This window comes from Solenopsis invicta, chromosome 6 (genome assembly GCF_016802725.1).
Source record: "Solenopsis invicta isolate M01_SB chromosome 6, UNIL_Sinv_3.0, whole genome shotgun sequence".
Taxonomy (NCBI): Eukaryota; Metazoa; Arthropoda; class Insecta; order Hymenoptera; family Formicidae; genus Solenopsis; species Solenopsis invicta.
This window is the reverse complement of record NC_052669.1, coordinates 2,161,806-2,186,057: the sequence shown is the minus strand read 5'-3', so window position 1 is coordinate 2,186,057 and position 24,252 is coordinate 2,161,806. Positions and strand designations below refer to the sequence as shown.

Here is a 24,252-nt window from a genome sequence, read left to right as displayed (position 1 = left end):
CAAATAATATAATTTAACAAAAAGTATTTTTTTTTAATTGAATCAATATGTATAAATAAAAATCAAAGTTAAAAATAAAAGGAATATTAATTCAGTCATAATATGTATAATGATTGACAAACTTTTCCGTAAAAGTTTTCAAATTTATAGTTTAAGAGCAATTTTTACATAGCACTACCTTGACTTGTGCAATCTGATCTACGAAATACACTGTCAGTATTAAAAATCTATGATTTATTGTAGATTTTTCAGTATTGGCAGCGAATTTTGGGACGTAACTTTATTGTCATTACTTTGAAAAATGTTCATGTTAGAATAAATGGCAACTTGGAAGTTGAGGTTAAGGATAATATGTCATTTTCATTATTGTTCTCATTACTTTAGATAATTTGAAAAGGATAATATCTTTTTTTAAAGAAAGATAATATACATTATAATAATCTAGATAAAAATAAGATAGCTATATCTTTATCTAGATGATCATAATTTTCTATAGATAATGGCAAATATTGATTATTATTAATAATATTATGTAAATAAAATTGTGTAGTACAAGAGAAATAATTAAATATATGAATACATTTAAATGTATGCATATAAATTAAAACAGATTGATTAATAATTTTAAAAAATTATTGTTAATTAGTTTATTTAACATAACATTGATATCACGTCACATATATGTATATCACAAATAGATTATGTGTATGCAAGCTTTATATAAAAAATATATATCAAAATATATGGAATTGTGTGCAAATCTTGTATTTATTTTCATAAAACAAGTCAATACAACTTATTCAGAAATCTGTGCAGTATTTCACTTATTTAATTTTGGTATAAATGTAAATCATAAATAAATTTTATTTGTTTAATATATAAAAATAATATCTAAAAAAAAACTTTTTATATAATTATATATAAATAAAAAATGCATATTTATGTATAATTCTTTTAAAATATGTATAATGATATATATTTCAATATATATGGATATATTTTATATACAATTATCTATAATTATATATAAATGTATAAAAAATTAAATAATAATTAAATATAAAAATTTTTTTCTGGGTATTGTTCTATAGCTAATTATTTAAAGAAATAAATTTTAAAAACTTTATTTACTTATTAGATTCTTTTATCTCGTATTGGATTTATATATTCTTTAACAAACACTTTATCACATTGCAAGAAAAGTCGCAATTAAGTTTATACTTTAATTACATTTGTTTATCATTATTGGAGAAGATATCACTTTATCATAGTACATGCAATGATATAATAGTTATTATTTACACTTAGAGGTTATCACAGCAAGCATATAACTTGCGTCAAAAGTGAACGAAAAATTACTGTCATTCTCGCGACGTTATATAAGCGCGTCATGTATGTACAAAAGTAGATAGATCACAAATAAAAAAAAATATTAATTATAAAAAATAATAGGACTTGTTAATAATAAAAATCAATTTTTTTATGAATACAAGTGTATAAAATTATCACAGTTATAAATGCAAATTGATAACATTTATGAAAGTCTGTAGAAACATTGATACAATAATCATTTAATAACATTATTTTAAAGTAAAAATATTTGTTAATAATTTAACATATTTTTAAAGCAGAAATGTTTTGTTTATTTAAAAATGTAAATTTCTTAAAAACTAAAAATTTAGAATTATTTATAATATTTTATTTTAAATTGTAATAATAGACTATTTAACTTAACATAACATAATATAATATAATATAAAACGAATATTTAATGTTATATATCAGGGCATAAATCAGATCATATACATTAAATAAAAAAAATTAGTAATGTTATAAATTTTTATATGTGTATAGAATAATGTACATGTATGCAAAAAGATATTTAATTTATTATATTAATATTAAAACTTTTTTACAAAATATTAGATTATTAAAATCATTTTTTACTTTTTTAAATTATTACATTTTTTGCATTATTTTAATTATTTTAAATAATTAATATTTAATTGCTGTTAAGTAGGGTCACTAAGATCTCCTTCTTTTACCTTACATATATTTGTTTTCTTTATTTTCTTGAAAAAGATGTTTTTTTAAAAGACACATTTAAGTAAAGCAGCGAATTTGATGACCTATGAGGAAAGAGTAGACACGGTCAAGCGATAATATCTCTTTTAAAACGTTTTTTATATCTAAGCGTAAACAAGACATGAACAAGGCAAATGGAACGTTTTAAATACACGAGCAGCAGATCGTTTTGCCAATCTTATAGAGTCAGTCTTAGATAATAAGTCATTATAATCGCTGCATAAGTAACTACATAATGGTATTCGTCAAAAGTCTGTTAGGAATAGTCTTATTACTTGTCACCAGCCAAGCCGTCCCTCTTCAGGAGAAAATAGTGAATAATAAAATATTGGAAGATTTCAAAGAGAATCAATTTCTTCTACAGCAGAATGTTGTGCCTATTCATTACAATGTAAAACTAATACCTCATATTGAGAATAATTTTACTACTAATGGTGAAACAAACATCGATGTTGAAGTGCGCGAATCGACAAGTGCCATCACGTTACACATTGTAGAACTCATAATAGACGAATCGCTGACAAAAATAACTCGCAAAGATGTAGATAACGTGAATTCTGAATCAGAATATGTCCCAAAGCAGCATGAATATAACTCTCTAACCCAAATTTTGACGCTACGATTTGAGGACTTACTAGATCCTGGAATCTATACGCTGCATTTTATTTTCACGGGCATGATACGTTCGGATGTTGAATTACGCGGATTATATAGAAGTTTTTATATTAACGACAAAGGAAACAAGATGTAAGTAATTATTTAAAAAATTAATTCAAATTACTAATAACATAATACTAATAACTAAATACGAAGATAACCTAAATACGATGCAAATAACATCCGCATCTTATGTTTAAACATGAAGTAAATTATAATAATTTTGTAGATGGTTAGCGGTAACACATTTTCAACCAACCTTTGCGCGACAAGCCTTTCCGTGTTGGGATGAGCCTGCCATAAAAGCGACCTTCAAATTTTCCATCAAGCATTATCCTAATTATACAGCGTTATCGAACATGCCGTCCGTGCGATCAGAAATCGACGAAGTTGACAGAAAATTATGGACATACTTCGAGACAACTCCTATTATATCTACCAATTTATTAGGATTTGTGATTGCTGATTATGATCATATCTCAAATTCTAACGGTAATGTTAAAATATGGGGTCCAAAACATCTTCTTTCTCATGCCGCACATTCTCTTAATATTGCCAACAAAGCAATGCAGGAACTCGAACAATTCACCAATAGCACCGTTCCTGTACCGAAAATGGATCATGTTGCCATTCCACATTACAACAGTAGAGCCACTGAAAACTGGGGTATGATCATTTATAGGTGAGTATATAAATATATCATTAAGCAAAATTCTTAAGAAGTTATTCTGGTCTAGAGCTCTGAAAAATATGCATTAATCTAATTTTTTAATTTTAATTTTTTAACAAAAAAACTTTAACAAATAGATTATTGAAACTGAGCATATGTAAGGGAAAGGGGGGATAAGAAGACGATGTTAAAATATGTCGATTTTTCTTTATTTCAATGGTAATGTATAAAGAATAATCTATCTATTTTTGGATTCACTAAAGCTCTATTCATCGTCTGTAAACATTGAAAGCTGTTAAATAAATTAGAACTTTTTAAAATTTAGATTTTTTTCATATAATGACATGTCAATTTTGTCATGTTGTTCCCATATGCTAATAAGTTAGACTTATAGTGAGGTAACTACCAGGATAAAGGAGAAGGGGAAAAGATGCTGTGGCTCTCGACCCAAGGGTCGTTCAGGTCTTTGAAATTTAATTTTATTTTTAACTATATTATTTAATAGAATTTACCTTGATATTCTACAAGTCGTTTCTAGTCATATATTTTTTTATATCAAAATATATACTAAAAGTAAATTATTAAAAATGATTATTTTAGAAACTTTGTGATTTACTCCAAAACTTAACATGATATGAAATTTTTGCGGTCAGCGCTAAAAAATAAATTACTATAAATGACTTGATAAAACTTTAGGCAACAAAGATATTCTGTTATTGTAGCAAGCTAAGATTTGACGATTGGATGTTTGTGCACGATCTCCTGTCTCACGCGGAGAACCGCTGTGTGCGAATTGTGTGCAATATAGGCCACGTTACGTTTGACGCATGATGTGCATGATGTATCATTTCATCCTTGTTTGACATTCAAGGAATTACAAGGATAAAATAATACATCATGCGCATTATTTGTAAAACGGAAGCCATAGTGTACAGGTATATCTCTCATTAAATTTTTAATTTATGATATTTAAACCGCCTAAGCCTAATCAAATTATTAAGAAAAATGTATTGCCTACTCTGCAATGATAGGTCATGTCTTCGGGTCCAAATTTTAAAGTTACGTTACTGGGCATGCAAATAGAACGTTTCAAATATTATACGTAACAAGCAGGCGTTTCGTCAGTCTTATAGAGTCAGTCTTATAAGTTCTTATAACCGCTGCATAAATAACAACGTAATGGCGATTGTCAAAAGCCTGTTGGCAGCAGTCGTATTATTTCTCACCATCCAAAGCGTTCTTCTTCAAGTTTATAATGAAACAGTAAATAGTCAAGTAGTAAAAGATTTTAACGAGAATCAATTTCGTCTACGGCACAATGTTGTGCCTATCCATTACGACATAAAACTAATACCTCATATTGTGGAAAATAATTTTACTACTAATTGCGAAACGGACATCGATATCAAAGTGCGCGAATCGACGAATGCCATCGAACTGCACGTTGTAAACCTCACAATAGACGAATCGCTGACGAAGCTAACTCGCAAATGCGTAGATGTAAATTATGAATTGGAGTATGTTCCAAAGCAGCATGAATATAACTCTCTAACACAAATTTTGACGCTACAATTTGAGGAATTATTAAATCCTGGAATCTATACGCTGCATTTCACTTTCATGGGCGTGATATATTCATACCATGATGTTGGGCATAAGGTCCGACGCGGATTGTATAGAAGATCTTACTATAACGACAAAGGAAACAAGATGTAAGTAATTATTTTAAAGATTGATTAAAATTATTAATAATAATTTTGTGCTAATGTAGATAAGATAAATATGAAGCAAATAAGTGCAAATAGAGAACATTCATTAATCGACATTATAGGACACAAGTAGTAATTGTAGCGCAAAAGTTGTGCGTCTGCTGCCTATGTTGAAGATTTGAGTTTAAATCCGACCGATCAGACACATCTGATTTTATTCGATCGTTCTCGAAAGGCAATCGCAAATTACCGACAATATCTTGCTATGAGAACCTCTTTAAATTAGGTCGTTTGGAAGAGGCGTTGAATTGTAGACCTCATTTCTCTAAATTTGTGTGAATTGTAAAAGAACGTATATCAAAAGTAGGCTATGAAATTACTAATAAGAGATTAACAACTCAGAAGAAGTTTCTATGACAAAGAAAATATATTTGTTTCTCATTTATTAATTTTGTTATTTTTAATAAATATTTATATTTATAAATTTAACACAGTAACTGTGATATTAACATATATTAAAGGCATGAAAAATTAAAATTTGTACAAGTAAAAACATTAAACAAAAGGATGTTAATATTGAAAATTTTCCTTTACATAATAACTCATGTGTCAGTTCAAAAAAATCTCATATTCAAAAAGTAAGGAAGCAAATAATAAATTTATAGATGGTTAGCGGTAACACATTTTCAAACAGTCTATGCACGGCAAGTATTTCCGTGTTGGGATGAACCTGCCATAAAAGCGACCTTCAAATTTTCCATCAAGCACTATCCTAATTATACAGCGTTATCGAATATGCCATCCATGCGATCGGAAATTGACGAAGTTGATGGAAAATTATGGACATACTTCGAGACCACTCCTATTATGTCTACCTATTTATTAGGATTCCTGATCGCTGCAGATTATAATTATGTCTCAAATTTGGACAGTAATATTAAAATATGGGGCCCAAAGCACCTTCTTTCTCGTGCCGCATATTCTCTTGACATTGCCGAGAAAGCAACGCAGGAACTCGAAAAATTCACCAATAGTACAGTTCCTGTATCGAAAATGGATCATGTTGCTATTCCACGTTACGACAGTAGAGCCACTGAAAACTGGGGTCTAATCGTTTATAAGTGAGTGTAAATCTTTCACTAAGGAAAATTTCTATAAAGTTATTCTGCTCTAGAACACTTAATAATATGCATTTTTCTAACTTTTTTAAAACTTTATTTGTTAACAGAAGAGTTATAACAGGTAAGGTGTTGGAACTGAGCATATGTAGGAGAAAGGGAGGATAAAAGACGGTGTTAAAATGTGTCAATTTTTCCTCATTTCTATAGTAACGTAAAAAGAATAAATATCTTTTTTTTTAGATTCACTAAACATGTATCATCTCTAAAAATTAAAAGCTGTTAAATAAATTAGAACCTTTAAAAATTTAGATTTTTTAATAACATATCAATTTTGTTATATTGCTTTCATATTTATAAGATGACTTTTATTAGTGAAAAATATAACAGTCAAGTTAAAAATGTACTTATATGTACTTATGTAAGTAGAAATAAAAAATTTTTTATAATTTTTTAGGGAGGAAAGGGTTTCCATTGGCACCATTTCACATTAAACTCTTAATCTGTTAATTGTTTTAATTTTTTTCAGTTCTTTGTTAACTATTATAAAAATGGCAAAATGTGTATGCGTGGATCTTTCTGTTCAATTTAATCCATTCTGTCAATAATTATCAAACACTCTCTACATAAGCCCGTTTGTGCTCACGCCTGCACGCATGCACACACAATACCGCAGGTATTCTAATAAAGAAGTTAAGAATCAAGTTAAGTATTTAGAAAACACGACTTTAGAGTAACCAACTGCATACAAGAGCGTTTATGCGCTATATGGAGAAATAGCCAGAAGTAACTTCTTTCGTATTTCGTACATGATAAATATTCTGTTAGGATAATATTACTCTGGTTTCTATAATGGAATGATTATCTATAACATAATAAGAAAATATTGTTGAATATTGGTACCTATATAAATAAATCTACATAAAGGGTACATAAATATCCTATATAAATGAATAATAAAACTATAAAGTCTATTGTTTCCTAAGTTTGAACAAAGACATTTTCTATATTCTATTACGTTTCCTGCATTCGCGTAGTTATCATATCGCGATAAAGATAAGAATGATATCTATGTTTTTTTTTTCAAAATTCTATCGTACTTTTATTACGCTAAGGAAAAAATGCTGTTGAATCAACAACGCATATCTAATCTATCTTGGAAATATTTTGTTAATAACAGTATTAATGATGTAACAAATATTATAACGGAAGCATGCTCTCCATTATTTGGAGTAATTTAATTAAATTTACACGGAAGAATATATTTAGACAGCAAACTGAACTGAAGGGGAATATAGGACAAAAGGTAGTGAGATAATAAGAAGACGTTTGTGACCGTAGCTACACTAGAAATTGTATTTTATTTAATCATAATTAGTAATGTTCATTAATAATACTTTAGCATCAAAAAACCACATCCCTACAAATAAACAACAAATTGTTCTAAATTTCCAAATGTTTTATGCCACATTTTGCTTCTTGACATTATAACTTGGTTTTTTTTCGAATTTCTATTTAATGTTTTACAGACACATTATTAAAACTCTAAATTTAAAAAAATGTAAAAGAAATTGAAAATTTCAAAGTTCTAGACCAGAAAGAATATTAATTAAAAAAGTACAACAAAGTATTTTGTATAATTAGAGCGTAGGAACTTTTTCTAATTCCTTATTATAAGCAGTGATTTACATGTCATAAAATATTTCATGAAAATTATTTTACTATTACATAATATAACAATTACATCGTATAACATCTCTTTTAATACATTATCTATTTGTATGTGAACATTTTCAGACAAGATATACTTCTTGGAGACAAGAGCTTGTATTCAGTTGGTAACAAATGGGACATCATGACAATCACTCACGAATTAGCGCACCAATGGTTCGGAAATTTAGTTAGTTCAATTTGGTGGAAATATCTTTGGTTGAGCGAAGGCATCTCGACATATTTAAAATACTATATTACTGACAAGGTATCAAGAATATATAATCAAAATATATCAAACACATTTGTCTTTTTTATATGAGCTCGGTTTTCTCAGTTTCTCAAAGAAAAACGATTGATGGATTATATTGTAGTGGTTGATGAACAACAAATGCTGTATACAGATTCAGTTTTATCTACTCCAATTCATATAAATATAACTGGTCATCTAGATGTTTTTAATGCATATTCTGACAGAACCTACAGAAAATGTAAGAAATTCTTATATATTAATTTATACATAAATAATTATTATATTATTTATTAACTTAAGCATAACGACAGATATATCAAATTGTTTTAATAATTTTTTATCAAACTAAAGAACTTAATGTATGACTATTTTTTGAGTGTTATTTTCACTGATGATTTAAAAAAGTACATATCTATTAACACTATCACACAAACTGTTATGTTAGTTTAATTTTAATATGTACACACGTGTATATAATTATTAGTGCTTGTCGTAAATAATTATTTAAATATTCAAAATAAAAATATAACAATACTCATAACAAAGTTTTAGAAATGTAAATCAATATAAACATTATTTTACTTTACACTATTTATTGTATGTTTTTATCAATTTGTATGTATTATTTTTTTAAAATAATATTTTATATTCTACTTCTCATTTTTTAGCTGCTTTTCTCCTACGGATGATATCGCATTTCTTGAGGGAAGATGTGTTTCGAAATGGCTTAATAAAATACCTTCAAGCACAGTCAGTACAACAAATTTTTAAAACTCTTATTATTTTTACGTGCTAAAAAAATGCACAATAAAATAAAGTTGATAAACTACCAACAATTTTACATATTATTGAATTCTAGTGAATACAGCAGTGCTACACCAGACGATTTATGGAAAGCATTACAAGAGGCTCTCGATGAATCAGATGTACCGCATAACGATTTTCAAGTAAAGGACGTAATGGACACTTGGTTTGAACAGGCGTGGTATCCTCTCGTTACAGTTCATCGAGATTATGCTACAGACGAAATTAAGCTGACGCAAGAAATATTTATAAACCCTAAAAACAATTTTAACTATAGAGGAAACAAGGAGGAGGCATGGTGGATACCTATAAATTTTGCAACGCAAAGCAACTTAGACTTCTCGTCTACGTTAGCCACCCATTGGCTGAAACCGCATGACAAGGATATAACAATCGAAGGAGTAAACATTAACGACTGGATTATTGTAAATAAACACCTGACAGGTAAATGTATTTTAATCTGTATATTTAAAAAATTTTAAACTATTCTTTTAATTGCTACTACATTTCTAAAAATTTAATAGTGATTAATAGAGGTATCAGTCAGTATAAAATATTGAGTGGATTATTTAATTAATCTATCATTTACATGTTCTTACTCCTAACGAAAAGGATTTTATCGAGTAAATTACGATATAACCAATTGGAGAAAAATCGCTGCTTTTCTTAATTCTGACAACTACGACAAGATCCCAGTTCTGAATCGTGTACAAATTCTTGACGACGCTTACAATATGATAGAAACTGAACGGCTTGACACAACTATATATGTTGAAATTATAAATTATTTGTCACGCGAAACTGACCCTGCACCATGGTTGAGAGCTCTTAATAACGTTAAAAAATTAAAGGATTACTTACGATTACCCAAAGGAGAAGAAATCCTTAAGGTAATATACGTATATCAAAGTCCACTACGACATCACAAAGCTAAGTTATGAGTTAATTTAAATTAATAAAATTAATAAAAGGAAAGAAAACATTTAATTTCATGAAATGTATTGTTTTATGTACATCAAGCTTCTACCATTTAAAATAATTATTAAGCAGTTATTAGGAAAATAATAAGTTATTTCAAAACTTAACTTTAATATGCTAGTGTTAGCTTAATTATTATAAAGTATTTTTTTTTAGCCATATTTATCGAATTTGATGCGTCAACTATTTGAACTTATCGACTTTGAAGAGAATCCTGATGATGATTTTTTTATTCAAAATCTCAGAATGTATGTGTACGAATATGAATGTGTATATGGTCTTTCGGATTGTCAAGCTAAAATTACTCCTAAATTACTTGAATATGTGGAAGACCCAATCTCAAATAGGTAAGTTTTATTAAAACATATGTTTGAAAAGATTCCAATTATAAACTTCAAGAAATGTACAATGGCAATGACAATTTTTTTACAACTAATTTTAATATAAAAATTTATTCGCAAAATACAGCTGCTAAATTCTAAATTATTACTTTTAGTTACATTATCCATCAAACTTTTATTTAATTTTAAATGGCAGATAATGCTAATTTTATCGATGTAACATTTATGATATTTTGCATAATACGTTGTTAAGAGTCAACACTGTTTAATTATTAATACCGTTCAATTTTGAGTAGCTACTTTATTAAAGATATAAATTATGGTAATATGTTCGACAAATTAAAGGGATTTAATTAAATATTAATAATCTTTTTTTATATTAGCATTATATTTTATTACAGTAACGAAATTTGCCAAAATAATGAAATGATATAAAAATATATCTTAAAACATATACTTTTAACAAAATTTTATTTATTTATTTATTTTTTTTTTTCTTAGTATACCATTATTCCAGCGAGAAAAGCTATATTGCTTTGGTCTCATAAAAGCAAATGAATCTCTTTGGGATCAGTTCTTACAAACACATCAAAGAACATCGAAACCTCATAAACAATTTCTTGGTTGTTCAGAAAATTTGAACATTCTTGAAAAGCATTTAAATTCTTTTTCCGAAGATACAGAAAGATATGATAATCTCTTCAATAATATGTTCTCAATTTTTCCAACTACTGATGTAGCGATTAAATTTTTTATTAATAACCACGAGAAGTAAGTAAAATCATGTTGTATATATGTTGTATTATTATAAAGATTACATGGACTGTTCACTTTGAAAAATGTAATTGTATAATTTAATTATATATAAGGTGTTACAATAAATATGTTGCATATTTTTTTGAGAGCAGATTGTAATTGTCAAAACAAAAAAAGATTTAATGAACATAGATTCTAAAACAAATATGTAATGAGATATAGACTAGTCTTCATAGTAAGAGGTGTTCTAAGTATTTAAATATAAAAAAAACATGTTTTCATTTTTCTCCTCATTGTAAAATAATACGTTCTCATTAAATTATTTAATGTTTAAACAACTGTTTACTATAGAATAACAAAAATGTTCTATGTTCTCTGCTTACAAGACCTATTAATACATTGTAAATTACGTTTGTTGTAAATTCTCGATAAACTTCTATCTAATATAAGATCATTGATAAAATTCCATAAGTAACAAATTACTGTTGATAAAAATTGTGTCGCATTAATATTTACTAAATTAAATAAAAAAAAAATAAACTGGTATTCCATCACCTCCTTCTTTCATCTATTATTGTTATCTCAGACAACGTATAAGTCAACAAGGCATCTTAAAGACAATACTTTTAACAATATTTTGTAGACATGCGTTGTTATTTAGGGTCACATTTAATAATAACTAAAGCAAGTTTTAATATGTTTTACAGTATCCATGAATCACTAATTCTTAAGAGAATCATTTACAATAGTTTCAGGGAAGAGGAACTTGACAAGGTTATACACTATCATTATTTAACATTTTATTTCTCTATGATTTTTATCTGCAATTATGAAATATTTTGTTCCAGATAAAAGCATTTGCTGAACAACATGCAATCAATATACAAACGGATTTAAATTTCAGAAAAGCAACTTTAGACGAAATGAATAACAATTTGTCGAAATTTCTTAGCGCTTTAGAAAATGGACAGTTAATCAACATATTCAGCAATGATACATCATAATTAAATATACTTAAGTAAAAGTCTCAAAATTTAAACAATTAAAAATAAATGCAAAGGCTAATGAGAGTCAGCGCATAACAAAACATTATTTTTACAAACTTGTATTTAATAAACAAAAAATTTTTATGTATTTTTGATGTTTTGTTGTGCGCATTGTTAACCGCGTTGATTGTCATTAGTCTTTGCATTTATTTTTAATCATAATCAAATTTAATTCAAATTTAATAAAATAAATAAATATACAAATTGTAAATATTATATATGTATAAGAAGAAATAAAGTTATTCTAATACAACATTATATTCTATATATTCTATAGTTCTATTAATATTAAATTATGCTTTATAATTTATTTAATACAAATTTTAAATTTAAAAAAATTTTTAATGTTTGAATTTCTACGTCTTTATTATTATGTTATATATAATTTTAATGATAAAATTAAATTACCCAAAATTCTTAGATGTACTCTTAGATATAATTCTTTATGTCACAAAAAACAATTGTTTTAAGAAAATTGCATCTTACATGTATTTATAAAATATTAAGTTACTGAAAAAAAATTTTCTGTTTGGTGTTCAAAAGCCAGCACGCACTCATCACTCTCGTTTGTACTTTTAATCCTTTAAATCTTTTTTCGTATTATATTGTCCAAAGTATGAAAATTTAAGCAAAGAAGAATGCTATTTTTTGGTCGAGACAGATCTTAATACTAATAATATTTTTGTATTTAATAATACTTTTATATAAACTTTTACAATTTTAAGCCTATGTAAACTTTGTTGATTGCTTTTTAGTTCTATATTAACAATTTAATTGCACTTAATGCATATTTAATTTACTTTGATGAATGTAATGTAAAAAATCTGAAGACAAAATTATAATAACCAAAATATGTATGTATAAATATTTGGTATAGGAATGCCTGAAATAACCACCAATAATTCAACACGTCGCTGGTACACTGAAAAAAAGAGGTTGATAATAATAATCTGGCTTTTTGGTGAAATAGCTTAATTAAATGTTTGATTAATATATTTAAATATTTAGTAATATTGATTAATTGTGTTAATAGTAACCAAATATAATAGTAACTAATCAATTATTGAAAAGTTACTAAACGATTACTAAATAATACTGAGCATTTGGTTATATTAACTAAATGTTTAATTAAAACTTTTTCACCAAGGCTTAGTAACAATCATCTAAGTTTAATTATTATTACTTGACTGTTTTCTTAATTGTAGTTTTCTTTTTTTCAACAAATAGTAACAGTTGCAATACGTCAGGCTCGAATAACAAAGCATAACTAAATGACAACTGATAATACTATTTTATTATGACTGATCAAATGGCACATGCTTTTGTTTACATGGAACATAATAGAAATCACTACTTGATAGCTCAAGAATATTGAAATGTAAGAGGTATTGAACATTTCGATATCTTTGATCTTATTTTTCTATTCTTTATGTCTATTTAAATTATGCTTTGTTTAATTTATAATTTTTTTTATTAATAGTCCAGTGCTAGTTTCGTTAAATAAAACGCATATTCAGCGCATCTTGATGCGCTTAATCACAAATTATCGATAAGAAATAATCGGGATAAAAAATAAATCATAATAATTGACGATTTTGGAGCATGCTCGACAAGGAAAACGTGACGACCGACTAAGCGGAAGCCTACTCATAAAAAATCGCAGCGCGCGCAAGCGAGTCATCGTCTGGTATAAGAGGTAGCCATTGGATTTAAATTCGGTTCTAGAGTGTCACAAATTAATTGAATTGGTCCCATTAAATAATTCATTCTTTATTATTTCAAATTCTAAATTTTGGTTAATAACCATGGAAAAATGTGAAGGGTACATTATAGTGCGTGATACAATTATCGATATGTACAGTCGTGAGCTGTATGTACATAATCTAACGACGATCGCGCGCAAGATTTCATTTTTCCTTGTAACGCAAGACGCGATAACGACGTACAAACTAATTATACTTATACATATAAACTCTCCAAATTTGGGAAGAATCTGAATTTTTTATTCTCGATTCGTATTGTGTATTTCGTAAGTGAATATCGCGCAATTTTCACTTAAGGACTTAAAATACTATCAGCATTGAGTATATTCTAAGTCATTTTCCATTTAAGAACTAAGAATAATTTCGTTAACACTTATCGTGTAAATTCGAAGTCATTTTCCATTTAAGAAGTTAGAATAATTTTGTTAACACTTGTTAACACTTATCGAATAAATTCGAAATCATTTTCCATTTAAGAACTTAGAATAATTTCAATAAACCAATCATGTAGGTTTTATAGGTTATAACTTCTCATAATATAATAATTGAGACTTGACACACGGCTAATTTTCTAACAAGGGAACACAACCAAGCGTTCCAAATCGATTTTAATAAATTTTGGACATGTTAAAATGTAGACAAAAATAAGTGACACTTATTTTATTATACGTGCTGACAATGAGTCGCACGTTAAGAGGGTGAAAAACCACTTTAAAGAAATTTGATATTTTACTCTCGAAGCAAATATTGTCGAAATTATAAGAGATCAAAAATAGATCTCTATATCAAAAATATAATTAATGCAAAATGTTAAAAACGTCTATTTCAGAAACTTTGTGAGATATTTTCAAAAACCCAATATGGTATAAAATTTTTCCAATCGGCTCAAACAATAAATTATTAGAAATGACTGATAAAACGTTAGCTAAAAAAGATACTCTATTACTGTAGCAAGCTAAGATTTGACATTTGGATGTTCATGCACGATCTCGTGCCGCTTGAAGAACTGCAGTGTGCGAGTTGTATGCAATATAGAACACGTTACGTTTGACGCATGATGTGCAAAATGTATCATTTCGTCCTTGTTTGACATTCAAGAAACTACAAAGATAAAATAATACATCATGCCCATCATGTGTGAAACGGAAGCCATAATGTACAGGTACATCATTGGATTTTTTCTTTATGATATTTAAATCTTCTAAGTCTAATCAAATTATTAAGAAAAATATATTGTCTATTTTTTTCAGTGATAGGTCATGTCCTCGGGGCCAAATTTTAATGTTACGTTACTGGGTATACAAATGGAACGTTTCAAATATTATACGTAACATGCAGATTGTTTCATCAGTCTTATAGAGTCAGTCTTACAAGTTCTTATAACCACTGCATACTACGTGATGGCAATCATCAAAAGACTTTTGGCAGCAGTCATATTACTTCTCATTAGCCAAGGCGTTCTTCTTCAAGATAATGAAACAGTAAATAGTCAAATAGTGGAAGATTCCAAAGAAAATCTATTTCGTCTACGACAGAATGTTGTGCCCATCCATTACGATATAAAACTAATACCTCATATTGTGGAAAATAATTTTACCACTAATGGCGAAACGAATATCGATGTTGAAGTGCGCGAATCGACAAATGCCATCGAATTGCACGTTGTAGACCTCACAATAGACGAATCGCTGACGAAGCTAACTCGCAAAGGCGTAGATGTAAATTCTAAATCGGAGTATGTTCCAAAGCAGCATGAATATAATTCCTTAACACAAATTTTGACGCTACGATTTGAAGAATTATTGAATCCTGGAATTTATACGCTGCATTTCACTTTTATGGGCGTGATATATTCATCCCGTGATGTTGGGCATGGGGTCCGACGCGGATTGTATAGAAGATCTTACTATAACGACAAAGGAAACAAGATGTAAGTAATTATTTTAAAAATTGATTAAAGTCATTAATAATAATTTTGTGCTAATGTTATAACTACATAACATAAATACGAAGCAAATAATAGCAAATAAAAAACAGTCATTAATCGATATTATATGACACAAGTAGTAATTATACCACAAAAGTTGTGCGTCTGTTCCTTATGTTGAAGACTTATTTGAGTACAAATCCGACCAATCAAAAAAATATGATTTTATTCGATCGTTCTTGATCGAATAAAGCAATCGCAAATTACCAACAATATTTTATCGTTAGAGCTTTTTTAAATTAAGCCGTTTGGAAAATGCGTAAAATTGTAAACCTCATCTCTCTAAATCTGTACAAATTGTAAAAAAACGCACACCCGAAGTACGTTGAAAGATTACTACGTCTCTAATAAGAAATTCAGGACTAAGACGAAGTTCATGTAACAAAAAAATACATATATTGCAAATTTATTAAATTCTTTTATTTGTAATAAACATTTATGCTCATAAATTTAACACAACAACTGTCATATTAACATATATCAAAGGCATGAAAAATTAAAATTTACAAACGTAGAAACATTAAACAAAAAGATGTTGATATTGAAAATTTTTCGTTACACAATAACTCATGTGTCAGCATAGAAAAATCTTATATCCAAAAAATAAAGAAGCAAATTATAAATTTATAGGTGGTTAGTAGTAACACATTTTCACTCAGTCTACGCGCGGCAAGCATTTCCGTGTTGGGATGAACCTGCCATAAAAGCGACCTTCAAATTTTCCATCAAGCACTATCCTAATTATACAGCGTTATCGAATATGCCATCCATGCGATCGGAAATTGACGAAGTTGATGGAAAATTATGGACATACTTCGAGACCACTCCTATTATGTCTACCTATTTATTAGGATTCGTGATCGCTGCAGATTATAATTATGTCTCAAATTTGGACGGTAATATCAAAATATGGGGCCCAAAACACCTTCTTTCTCGTGCCGTATGTTCTCTTGACATTGCTGAGAAAGCAACGCAGGAACTCGACAAATTCACCAATAGCACCGTTCCTTTACCAAAAATAGATCATGTTGCCATTCCGAATTACGGCACTAGGGTCACTGAAAACTGGGGTATGATTCTTTATAGGTAAGTATAAATCTTTCATTGAGGATCATTCTTAAGAAGTTATTTTGGTTTAGAACACTGAAAAAAATGCATTTTTTTAACTGTCTAAAAACTTTATTTTTTACCAGAAAGGCTATAACAGGTAGGTTCTTGAACTAAGCATATATAAGTTTTTTGTTTACGGGTTGCATAAAATATTTTTATAAGTTACAAAAAAATATTTTCAGTATTGTGAGAACATTTCTGTGTAGAATGCCGTAAAGCTGCGCTCGCTATCATTCATTTTTTAGGTAGAAAGATTCATAAAAGAATTAAGTAAAAAAGTTGTTTTTGCAATTATTTAAAAAAATGAAGGGTAATAAAAAAAAACAGACAACGTAGTCTTTTTCAGCGCATCAAAATTCTATAGAAACATTTTTCAAAGCACAAGACCTTACTTCCTTTAAACTTTGTAGATCTGTGTTATTTATAATATAATATAAAGGTGCTGACGTTGTTGAATCAACAACATCTATTTAACAATTTCGGTTGGAAAGCACTGGTGTTTCACTTATGTAGAGCTGTTGTAAATGTGTTTAATGCGTATGTACACTCATATAGTGTTGTACTGTGATTTTACCCAAATTACCAACGTTTTCGATTATACCAACTGGCTCCGACTATTTTATGAGAACCACTTATTTTACATCGAATATGCACCCGTGTGGTGTACCGAATCTAGACGAACACGCGGGTCCAGTGAGGGACTGCACTACTTGACCAGCCAAATATACAAGTTGCACCGACACTTGAAATGTGTAATCAATGCGCCCCAGCCGAAATCACTATAATCTATATTGAAAATATTTTGTTATTTTAATAACAATATTAATGATGTAGCAAATATTATAGCGGGAGCGTGCCTTTTGTTATTTGGAGTAATTTAATTGAGTTTTCAGAATAATATATTTAGACGACAAACTGAACTAAAGAGGAATATAGAACAAAAGGTAGTAAGATAACAAAAAGACGTTTGTAACCATAGCTACATTAGAAATTGTATTTTATTTTAATCACAAACAGTAATGTCCGTTAATAATATTTTAGCGTCAAAACATCACATCCCTTCAAATAAACAACAAATTGTTCTAAAATTCTAAATGTTTTACGGCCAAGTTCCGCTTTTTGATATTATAACTTATTGATATTTTTTGAATTTTTATTTAATATTTTACAGATATATTCTCAAAAATATAAAGTAAAAGAAAATATAAAAAAATAAAGATTTTCAAAGTTCTAGATTAGAGAAAATATTTTCTTAATTAAAAAAGTACAACATAATACTTATATAATTTTAACGAAGGGATACTTTCTAATTTCGTATTATAAGCAATAATTTATATATCTCAAATTATTTCATAATAATTAATACACTATTATATGTATAATATAACAGATACATTGTATAATTGCTCTTTCAATACATCATCTATTTGTATGTAAAAATTTTTAGACAAGATTTACTTCTTGGAGACAAAAGATTATATTCAATTAATAACAAATGGGATATTATGACAATCACTCACGAAGTAGCGCATCAATGGTTCGGAAATTTAGTCAGTCCAATTTGGTGGAAATATCTTTGGTTGAGCGAAAGCATTACGACATATCTACAATATTACATTACTGACAAGGTATCATAATTATATAATCAAAATATATAAACATATTTTTCTCTTTCATATGAATTTGTTTTCTCAGTTTCTTAGAGGAAAACAATTGATGAATTATATAGTAGTGACTGATGAACAACATATGCTGTATATAGAATCAAATTTAGCCACCCCAATTCATAGAAATATTATTGGTCAAGTAGATATTTTTAATCCATATGCTAACAGAACCAATGAAAAATCAAGGAAATGTAAGAAATTCTTATATATCTGTTCATAGATGAATAATTATTATATTATATGTTAACATAACTACAGCCACAAATATATTAAATTGTTTTAATAATTTTTTATCAAACGGACAAACTTAATGTATAACTTGAGTGTAATAAATGTATAAAGAAGAATATTTGTTAAAACAACATATTTTTATTAAAAAAAAATAAATAATCACTGATAATCGCAGTTATATTTGCAACTCTATAAAGTAAGATTTCACTAGAAGAATTAATTAAAAATATCAGTAAAATATAAAATAGAAATGCAAAACAAACCATTATATTGAAAATTATTGATTCTTACCAAGATTCTTTTACTACCTTCATGAGTGATATACTTACTGGTGTTTTAAGAGAGTACATACCTATTAACATTATTAAAAAGACAGTTATGTTAGTATAGTTATAATATGTAGACACGTGTATGTAATTATTACTACTTGTCCTAAGTAAACTATTCAATTATTCAAAATAAAAATATAACAATAGTTAAAACAGTTTTAGAAAAGTAAAATAAATCTTATTTTACTTTATACCATCTATTTGTATGTTTAAAAAAAAAAGTGTTTTATATTCTACTTATTTCTTTAGCTGCTTATCTCCTGCGAATGTTATCGCATTTCTTGAGGGAAGATGTGTTTCGAAACGGCTTAATAAAGTACCTTCAAGCACAGTCAGTACCATACATTTTTATGACATTCATGATTTTATTATAATTTTTACGTGCTAAAGAAATGCACCGTAAACTAAAATTAAACTAGTACCAATAATTTCACATATCATTGAATCTAGTAAATACAGCAGTGTTACACCAGACGATTTATGGAAGGCATTACAAGACGCTCTTGATGAGTCAGATGTACCGCATGACGATTTTAAAGTAAAGGACGTAATGGACACTTGGTTCAAACAAGCGTGGTATCCTCTCGTTACGGTTCATCGAGATTATGAAACAGGCGAAATCAAGATGACGCAAGAAATATTTATACCAAAAAACAATTTTAACTATAGAGGAAACAAGGAAGAGGCATGGTGGATACCTATAAATTTTGCAACGCAAAGCAACTTTTTGTCAGACTTCTCGTCTACGTTAGCCACCCATTGGCTGAAACCTCATGACAAGAATATAACAATCAAAGGAGTACAGAAGGATGACTGGATTATTGTAAATAAGTACATGACAGGTAAATGTATTTTAATCTGTATTTTAAAAAATTTTTAATTATACTTTTAATTACTATTACATTTATAAATATTTAACAGTGATTAAGAGAGGTATAAGACAGTATAAAATATTGAGTAAATTATTTAATTAATTAATCACTTACATGTTCTTACTCCTAACGAAAAGGATTTTATCGTGTAAATTACGATACAACTAATTGGAAAAGGATCGCTGCTTATCTTAATTCTGATAACTACAACATCCCAGTTCTGAATTGTGCCCAAATTCTTGACGACGCTTTCAACATGGTGAAAACTGAACGGCTTGATTTAACTACTTTTGTTGAAATTATAAATTATTTGTCACGCGAAACTCATCCTGCACCATGGTGGAGAGCTCTTAAGAACATTTGGGAATTTAATGATTATTTGCGATTACCGGAAGGAGAAGCAGTCCTAAAAGTAATATATGTATAACGCAGTCTAACAAAATATTATCACAAAACTAAGTTATTAAGTTAATTTAAATTAGTAAACTTAATGACAAAAAAACGAAACATTTAATTTCACAAAATGTATTGTTCTACATAAAGTTTTTACCGTTTAAAATAATTAGCAGTTATTAAAAAAATTATAAGTTATTTCAAAACTCATCTTTAATTTGCTAGTGTTAACTTAATCATTATAAAATATATTTTTAGCCATATTTATCGAGTTTAATGCGTAAACTATTTGATCATATCATCCCCGACGATAATCCTTTTACTGTTGATCTTTTTACTGAAAATCTTAGAATGCATGTGTACAGATATGCATGTGTATATGGACTTTCGGATTGTCAAGCAAAAATTACTTCTAAATTACTTGCATATGTGGAAGACCCAATCTCAAATAAGTAAGTTATATTAAAAAATATATTTGAAAAAATTCCAATTTTAAACTTCAACAAATGTACAATAGCAATAACAATTTTTTGAAAAACTATTTTAATATAATTTATTTGCAAAATATGACAGCTAAATTCTAAATTATTACTTTTAGATACATTATCCATCAAATTTTTATTTAATTTTAAATGACAGATAACGCTAATCTTATTGATTTAACGTGTATAATATTTTTGCATAATACGTTGTTAAGAGTCAACACTATTTAATTATTAATACCGTTCAATTTCGAGCTATTTTATTAAAGATTGCATAAATTATGGTAATTTAATTTTGGCAAATTAAAGGTATTTAATTAAATATTAATAATCTTTTTTATATTAGCATTTTACTATAGTAACAAAATTTGACAAAATAATGAAATAAGATAAAAGTATATCTTAAAATATATATTCTTAAACAAATTTTATTTAATAACTATTATTTTTTCTTAGTAAACCGTTATTCCAACAAGAAAATTTGTATTGCTTTGGTCTTATAAAGGCGAATGAATCTCTTTGGGATCAGTTTATACAAGCACAACAGAGAACATTCAAATCTTATACGCAGTTTCTTGGTTGTTCAGAGAATTTACACATTCTTGAAAAACATTTAAATTCTTATTGCCAATATACAAGAAGATACGATGATCTCTTTAATAATATGTTCTCAATTTTTCCAACTACTGATGTAGCGATTAAATTTTTTATTAATAATCACGAGAAGTAAGTAAAATCATTCTGTATACATTGTATTATAATTAAGATTATATGAACTGTTTACTTTAAAAAATGTAATTGTAAAATTTAATTATATAAGGTGTTACAATAAATGCGTTAATGTTTTTTGAGGGCAGACTGTAGTTGTCAAAATAAAAAAAAAAAGGATTTAATGAACATAGATTCTAAAACAAATGTTTATTGGGATAAGTCAGTCTTCATAATAAGGGGTGTTCTAAGTATTTGAATATAAAAAAATTATGTCTGCATTTTTCCCCTAATTGTAAAATAATAAGCTTTTATTAAATTTTAATTAAGAATAATAGAATAAACTATAGAATAAAGTGTTTTGTGCTGTCTACTTATTGATACATTTTAAATTACGTTCGTTCTAAATATTTGATAAACTTCTACTTATAAAGTGATTAATAAAACTCTCTATAGCTAACAAACTAGTGTTGATAAAAATTATGCGGCTTTAATATTTACTAAATTATTACAAAAAAACAAAATGGTATTCCCATCACTCCTTTTTTTTCTATTAATGTTATCTCAGACAACGTATAAGTCAAGACAATATTTTGCAGACATGCATTGTTATTTAGGATTATATTTAATAATCATTAAAACAAGTTTTAATGTTTTACAGTATCCATGAACCTTTAATTCTTCAGAGAATCATTGACAATAGTTTCAGGGAAGAGGAACTTGACAAGGTCATACACCATCATTAATTAATATTTTATTGCTCTATGATTTTTATCTGTAATTATGAAATATTTTGTTATAGATAAAAGCATTTGCTAAACAATATGGAATTAATATACAAACGGATTTAAACAACAGGAAAGCAGTCTTAGACAAAATGAATAATAATTTATCAAAAGTTCTGGATGCTTTAAAAACTGTACAGTCTAATCTCAACACATTCAGCAATGATACGTCATAATCAGATTTAATCCAGGTTTAAAATAAATAAAATAAATAAGTATACGAATTATATATATTATATATAAGAAGAAATAATATTCTAATACAACATTATATTCTATATTGCTTTTTAGTACTAATAATTAATGCTTTATAATTTACAATTTATCTAATACTAATTTTAGATTAAAAAAATGTTTAATGCTTGAATTTCTAAAATGCGTTTTTATTTTTATTTTATAATTTTTATTATAAAATAAAATTATTTGAATGTCCCCCAGGTGTACTCTAGATATGATTCTTTGTGCTACAGCATACAAAAAACTAGTTTTGCAAGTACAACCACAATTTTTTGGTTGCAAAAAATTAACTAAGATAAACGATTATCAAATATTATAATATCGCATATGTTTAATATTAAACTAATGTAAATAACAGAGACAGAATTTATGTCTGAACTACTTGTAAAATTTAGAACAAAAATTTGTTTGTGGCGCATATTAATCATATTTATCATTAAATTTGACTATAATTAGCAATAAGATCTAAATTTTCTAGAAGGTATTGTTAAATGTTACTCCTATGAATTTTATATGTGACAAACAATTCTTTTTTATCAGATACAAAAAATAGTGAGTAATCTAACTACATTAGCAAAACATTTTTTGAAGAAACAACTGTTTCACCAAAGGTGAAAATTGCATCCAACAGGTATGTTACAGAATATTAAAATTAACGAAAAGGTACTGTGTCGTTCGCAGACAGCTCGCGACTCTCTCGTTTGTACTTTTAGTACTTGATCTTTTTCAATTTATAATCTACCGACGTCAGCGCGCAAAATCTCAATTCCCCTCGTACCACGCGACGCGATGACAACGTCCAAACTAACTATATTGTATAAACCTTGGAGAAAAACCTGAATTTTCGATTCTGTATCCGTATTGCGTATTTCATAATTGAATATCACTCTAAGTCAATTTTTACTTAAGGACTTAAAATAACGTAAGTATCGTGCGTATTTTAAGTCATTTTCTATTTAAGAACTTAAATTGATTTCGTTAACACTTATCATATAAATTCAAAGTCATTTTTCATTTAAGAAGTTAGAATAATTTTGTTAACACTTATTGTGTAAATTTGAAGTCATTTTTCATTTAAGAAGTTAGAATAATTATTTTCTTTAACACTTATCCTATAAATTCAAATACCATTTTTTATTTAAGAACTTGGAATAACTTCAATAAACCGATCGTGCAGGTTCTAAGTTATATCTTCCGATAAAAACTTATAATAATTAAAACTTGACACACGGCTAATTTTCTAACAAGGGAATACAACCAAGTGTTCCCGCACCGATTTTAATGAGCTTTGGATATGTTAAAATGTAAACAAAAATAAGTGACACATATTTTTTATACATGCTGAGTCACACATTAAAAGGATAAAACACTCCTTTCAAGAAAATCGGTATTTTTCTTTTAAAAGAAATATTGTCGCAATTATAAGTAATAAAGAAATGACCGTAGATCGTAATCATAAAAGATGATCTCATCGGACTCATTACGCAGGACCGTAAGCAAACGTTTTCCATTTCGCGATACAATAGGCGATTTTTGAGAGAATCGATCCGGTGCAGTTGGC

At 27.5% G+C, this 24,252-nt stretch overlaps 2 protein-coding genes across 2 annotated transcripts; both read left to right on the top strand.

Annotated features, from left to right (window-relative positions):
- Positions 1-2,239: 2,239 nt before the first annotated feature.
- On the top strand, positions 2,240-12,341 carry LOC105205260 (aminopeptidase Q). Its single transcript, XM_039450405.1, has 14 exons — positions 2,240-2,832; positions 2,972-3,424; positions 4,135-4,198; positions 4,496-5,124; positions 5,787-6,242; positions 8,037-8,217; positions 8,287-8,440; positions 8,871-8,952; positions 9,062-9,450; positions 9,619-9,896; positions 10,141-10,331; positions 10,827-11,096; positions 11,789-11,855; positions 11,930-12,341. Exons 1-14 carry the CDS (start codon positions 2,321-2,323, stop codon positions 12,083-12,085), a joined length of 3,882 nt encoding a protein of 1,293 aa, XP_039306339.1. The 5' UTR covers positions 2,240-2,320; the 3' UTR covers positions 12,086-12,341.
- A 2,820-nt stretch (positions 12,342-15,161) lies between these two features.
- LOC113003022 (aminopeptidase N) lies at positions 15,162-22,644 on the top strand. Its single transcript, XM_026130667.2, has 11 exons — positions 15,162-15,820; positions 16,508-16,963; positions 18,435-18,615; positions 18,683-18,845; positions 19,464-19,545; positions 19,665-20,056; positions 20,224-20,498; positions 20,738-20,931; positions 21,418-21,687; positions 22,331-22,397; positions 22,472-22,644. Exons 1-11 carry the CDS (start codon positions 15,291-15,293, stop codon positions 22,628-22,630), a joined length of 2,769 nt encoding a protein of 922 aa, XP_025986452.2. The 5' UTR covers positions 15,162-15,290; the 3' UTR covers positions 22,631-22,644.
- Positions 22,645-24,252: the final 1,608 nt, after the last annotated feature.

Excerpts from the sequence above, each read along its gene's own strand:
- LOC105205260 (XM_039450405.1), top strand. The coding sequence starts at position 2,321 with ATGGTATTCGTCAAAAGTCTGTTAGGAATAGTCTTATTACTTGTCACC. Across the intron at positions 4,199-4,495 it reads CTCACGCGGAGAACCGCTGT|AACGTTTCAAATATTATACG; the intron begins GTGCGAATTGTG and ends GCATGCAAATAG. Across the intron at positions 9,451-9,618 it reads TGTAAATAAACACCTGACAG|GATTTTATCGAGTAAATTAC; the intron begins GTAAATGTATTT and ends CCTAACGAAAAG.
- LOC113003022 (XM_026130667.2), top strand. The coding sequence starts at position 15,291 with ATGGCAATCATCAAAAGACTTTTGGCAGCAGTCATATTACTTCTCATT. Across the intron at positions 18,846-19,463 it reads CAATGAAAAATCAAGGAAAT|CTGCTTATCTCCTGCGAATG; the intron begins GTAAGAAATTCT and ends TTATTTCTTTAG. Across the intron at positions 19,546-19,664 it reads ATAAAGTACCTTCAAGCACA|TAAATACAGCAGTGTTACAC; the intron begins GTCAGTACCATA and ends CATTGAATCTAG.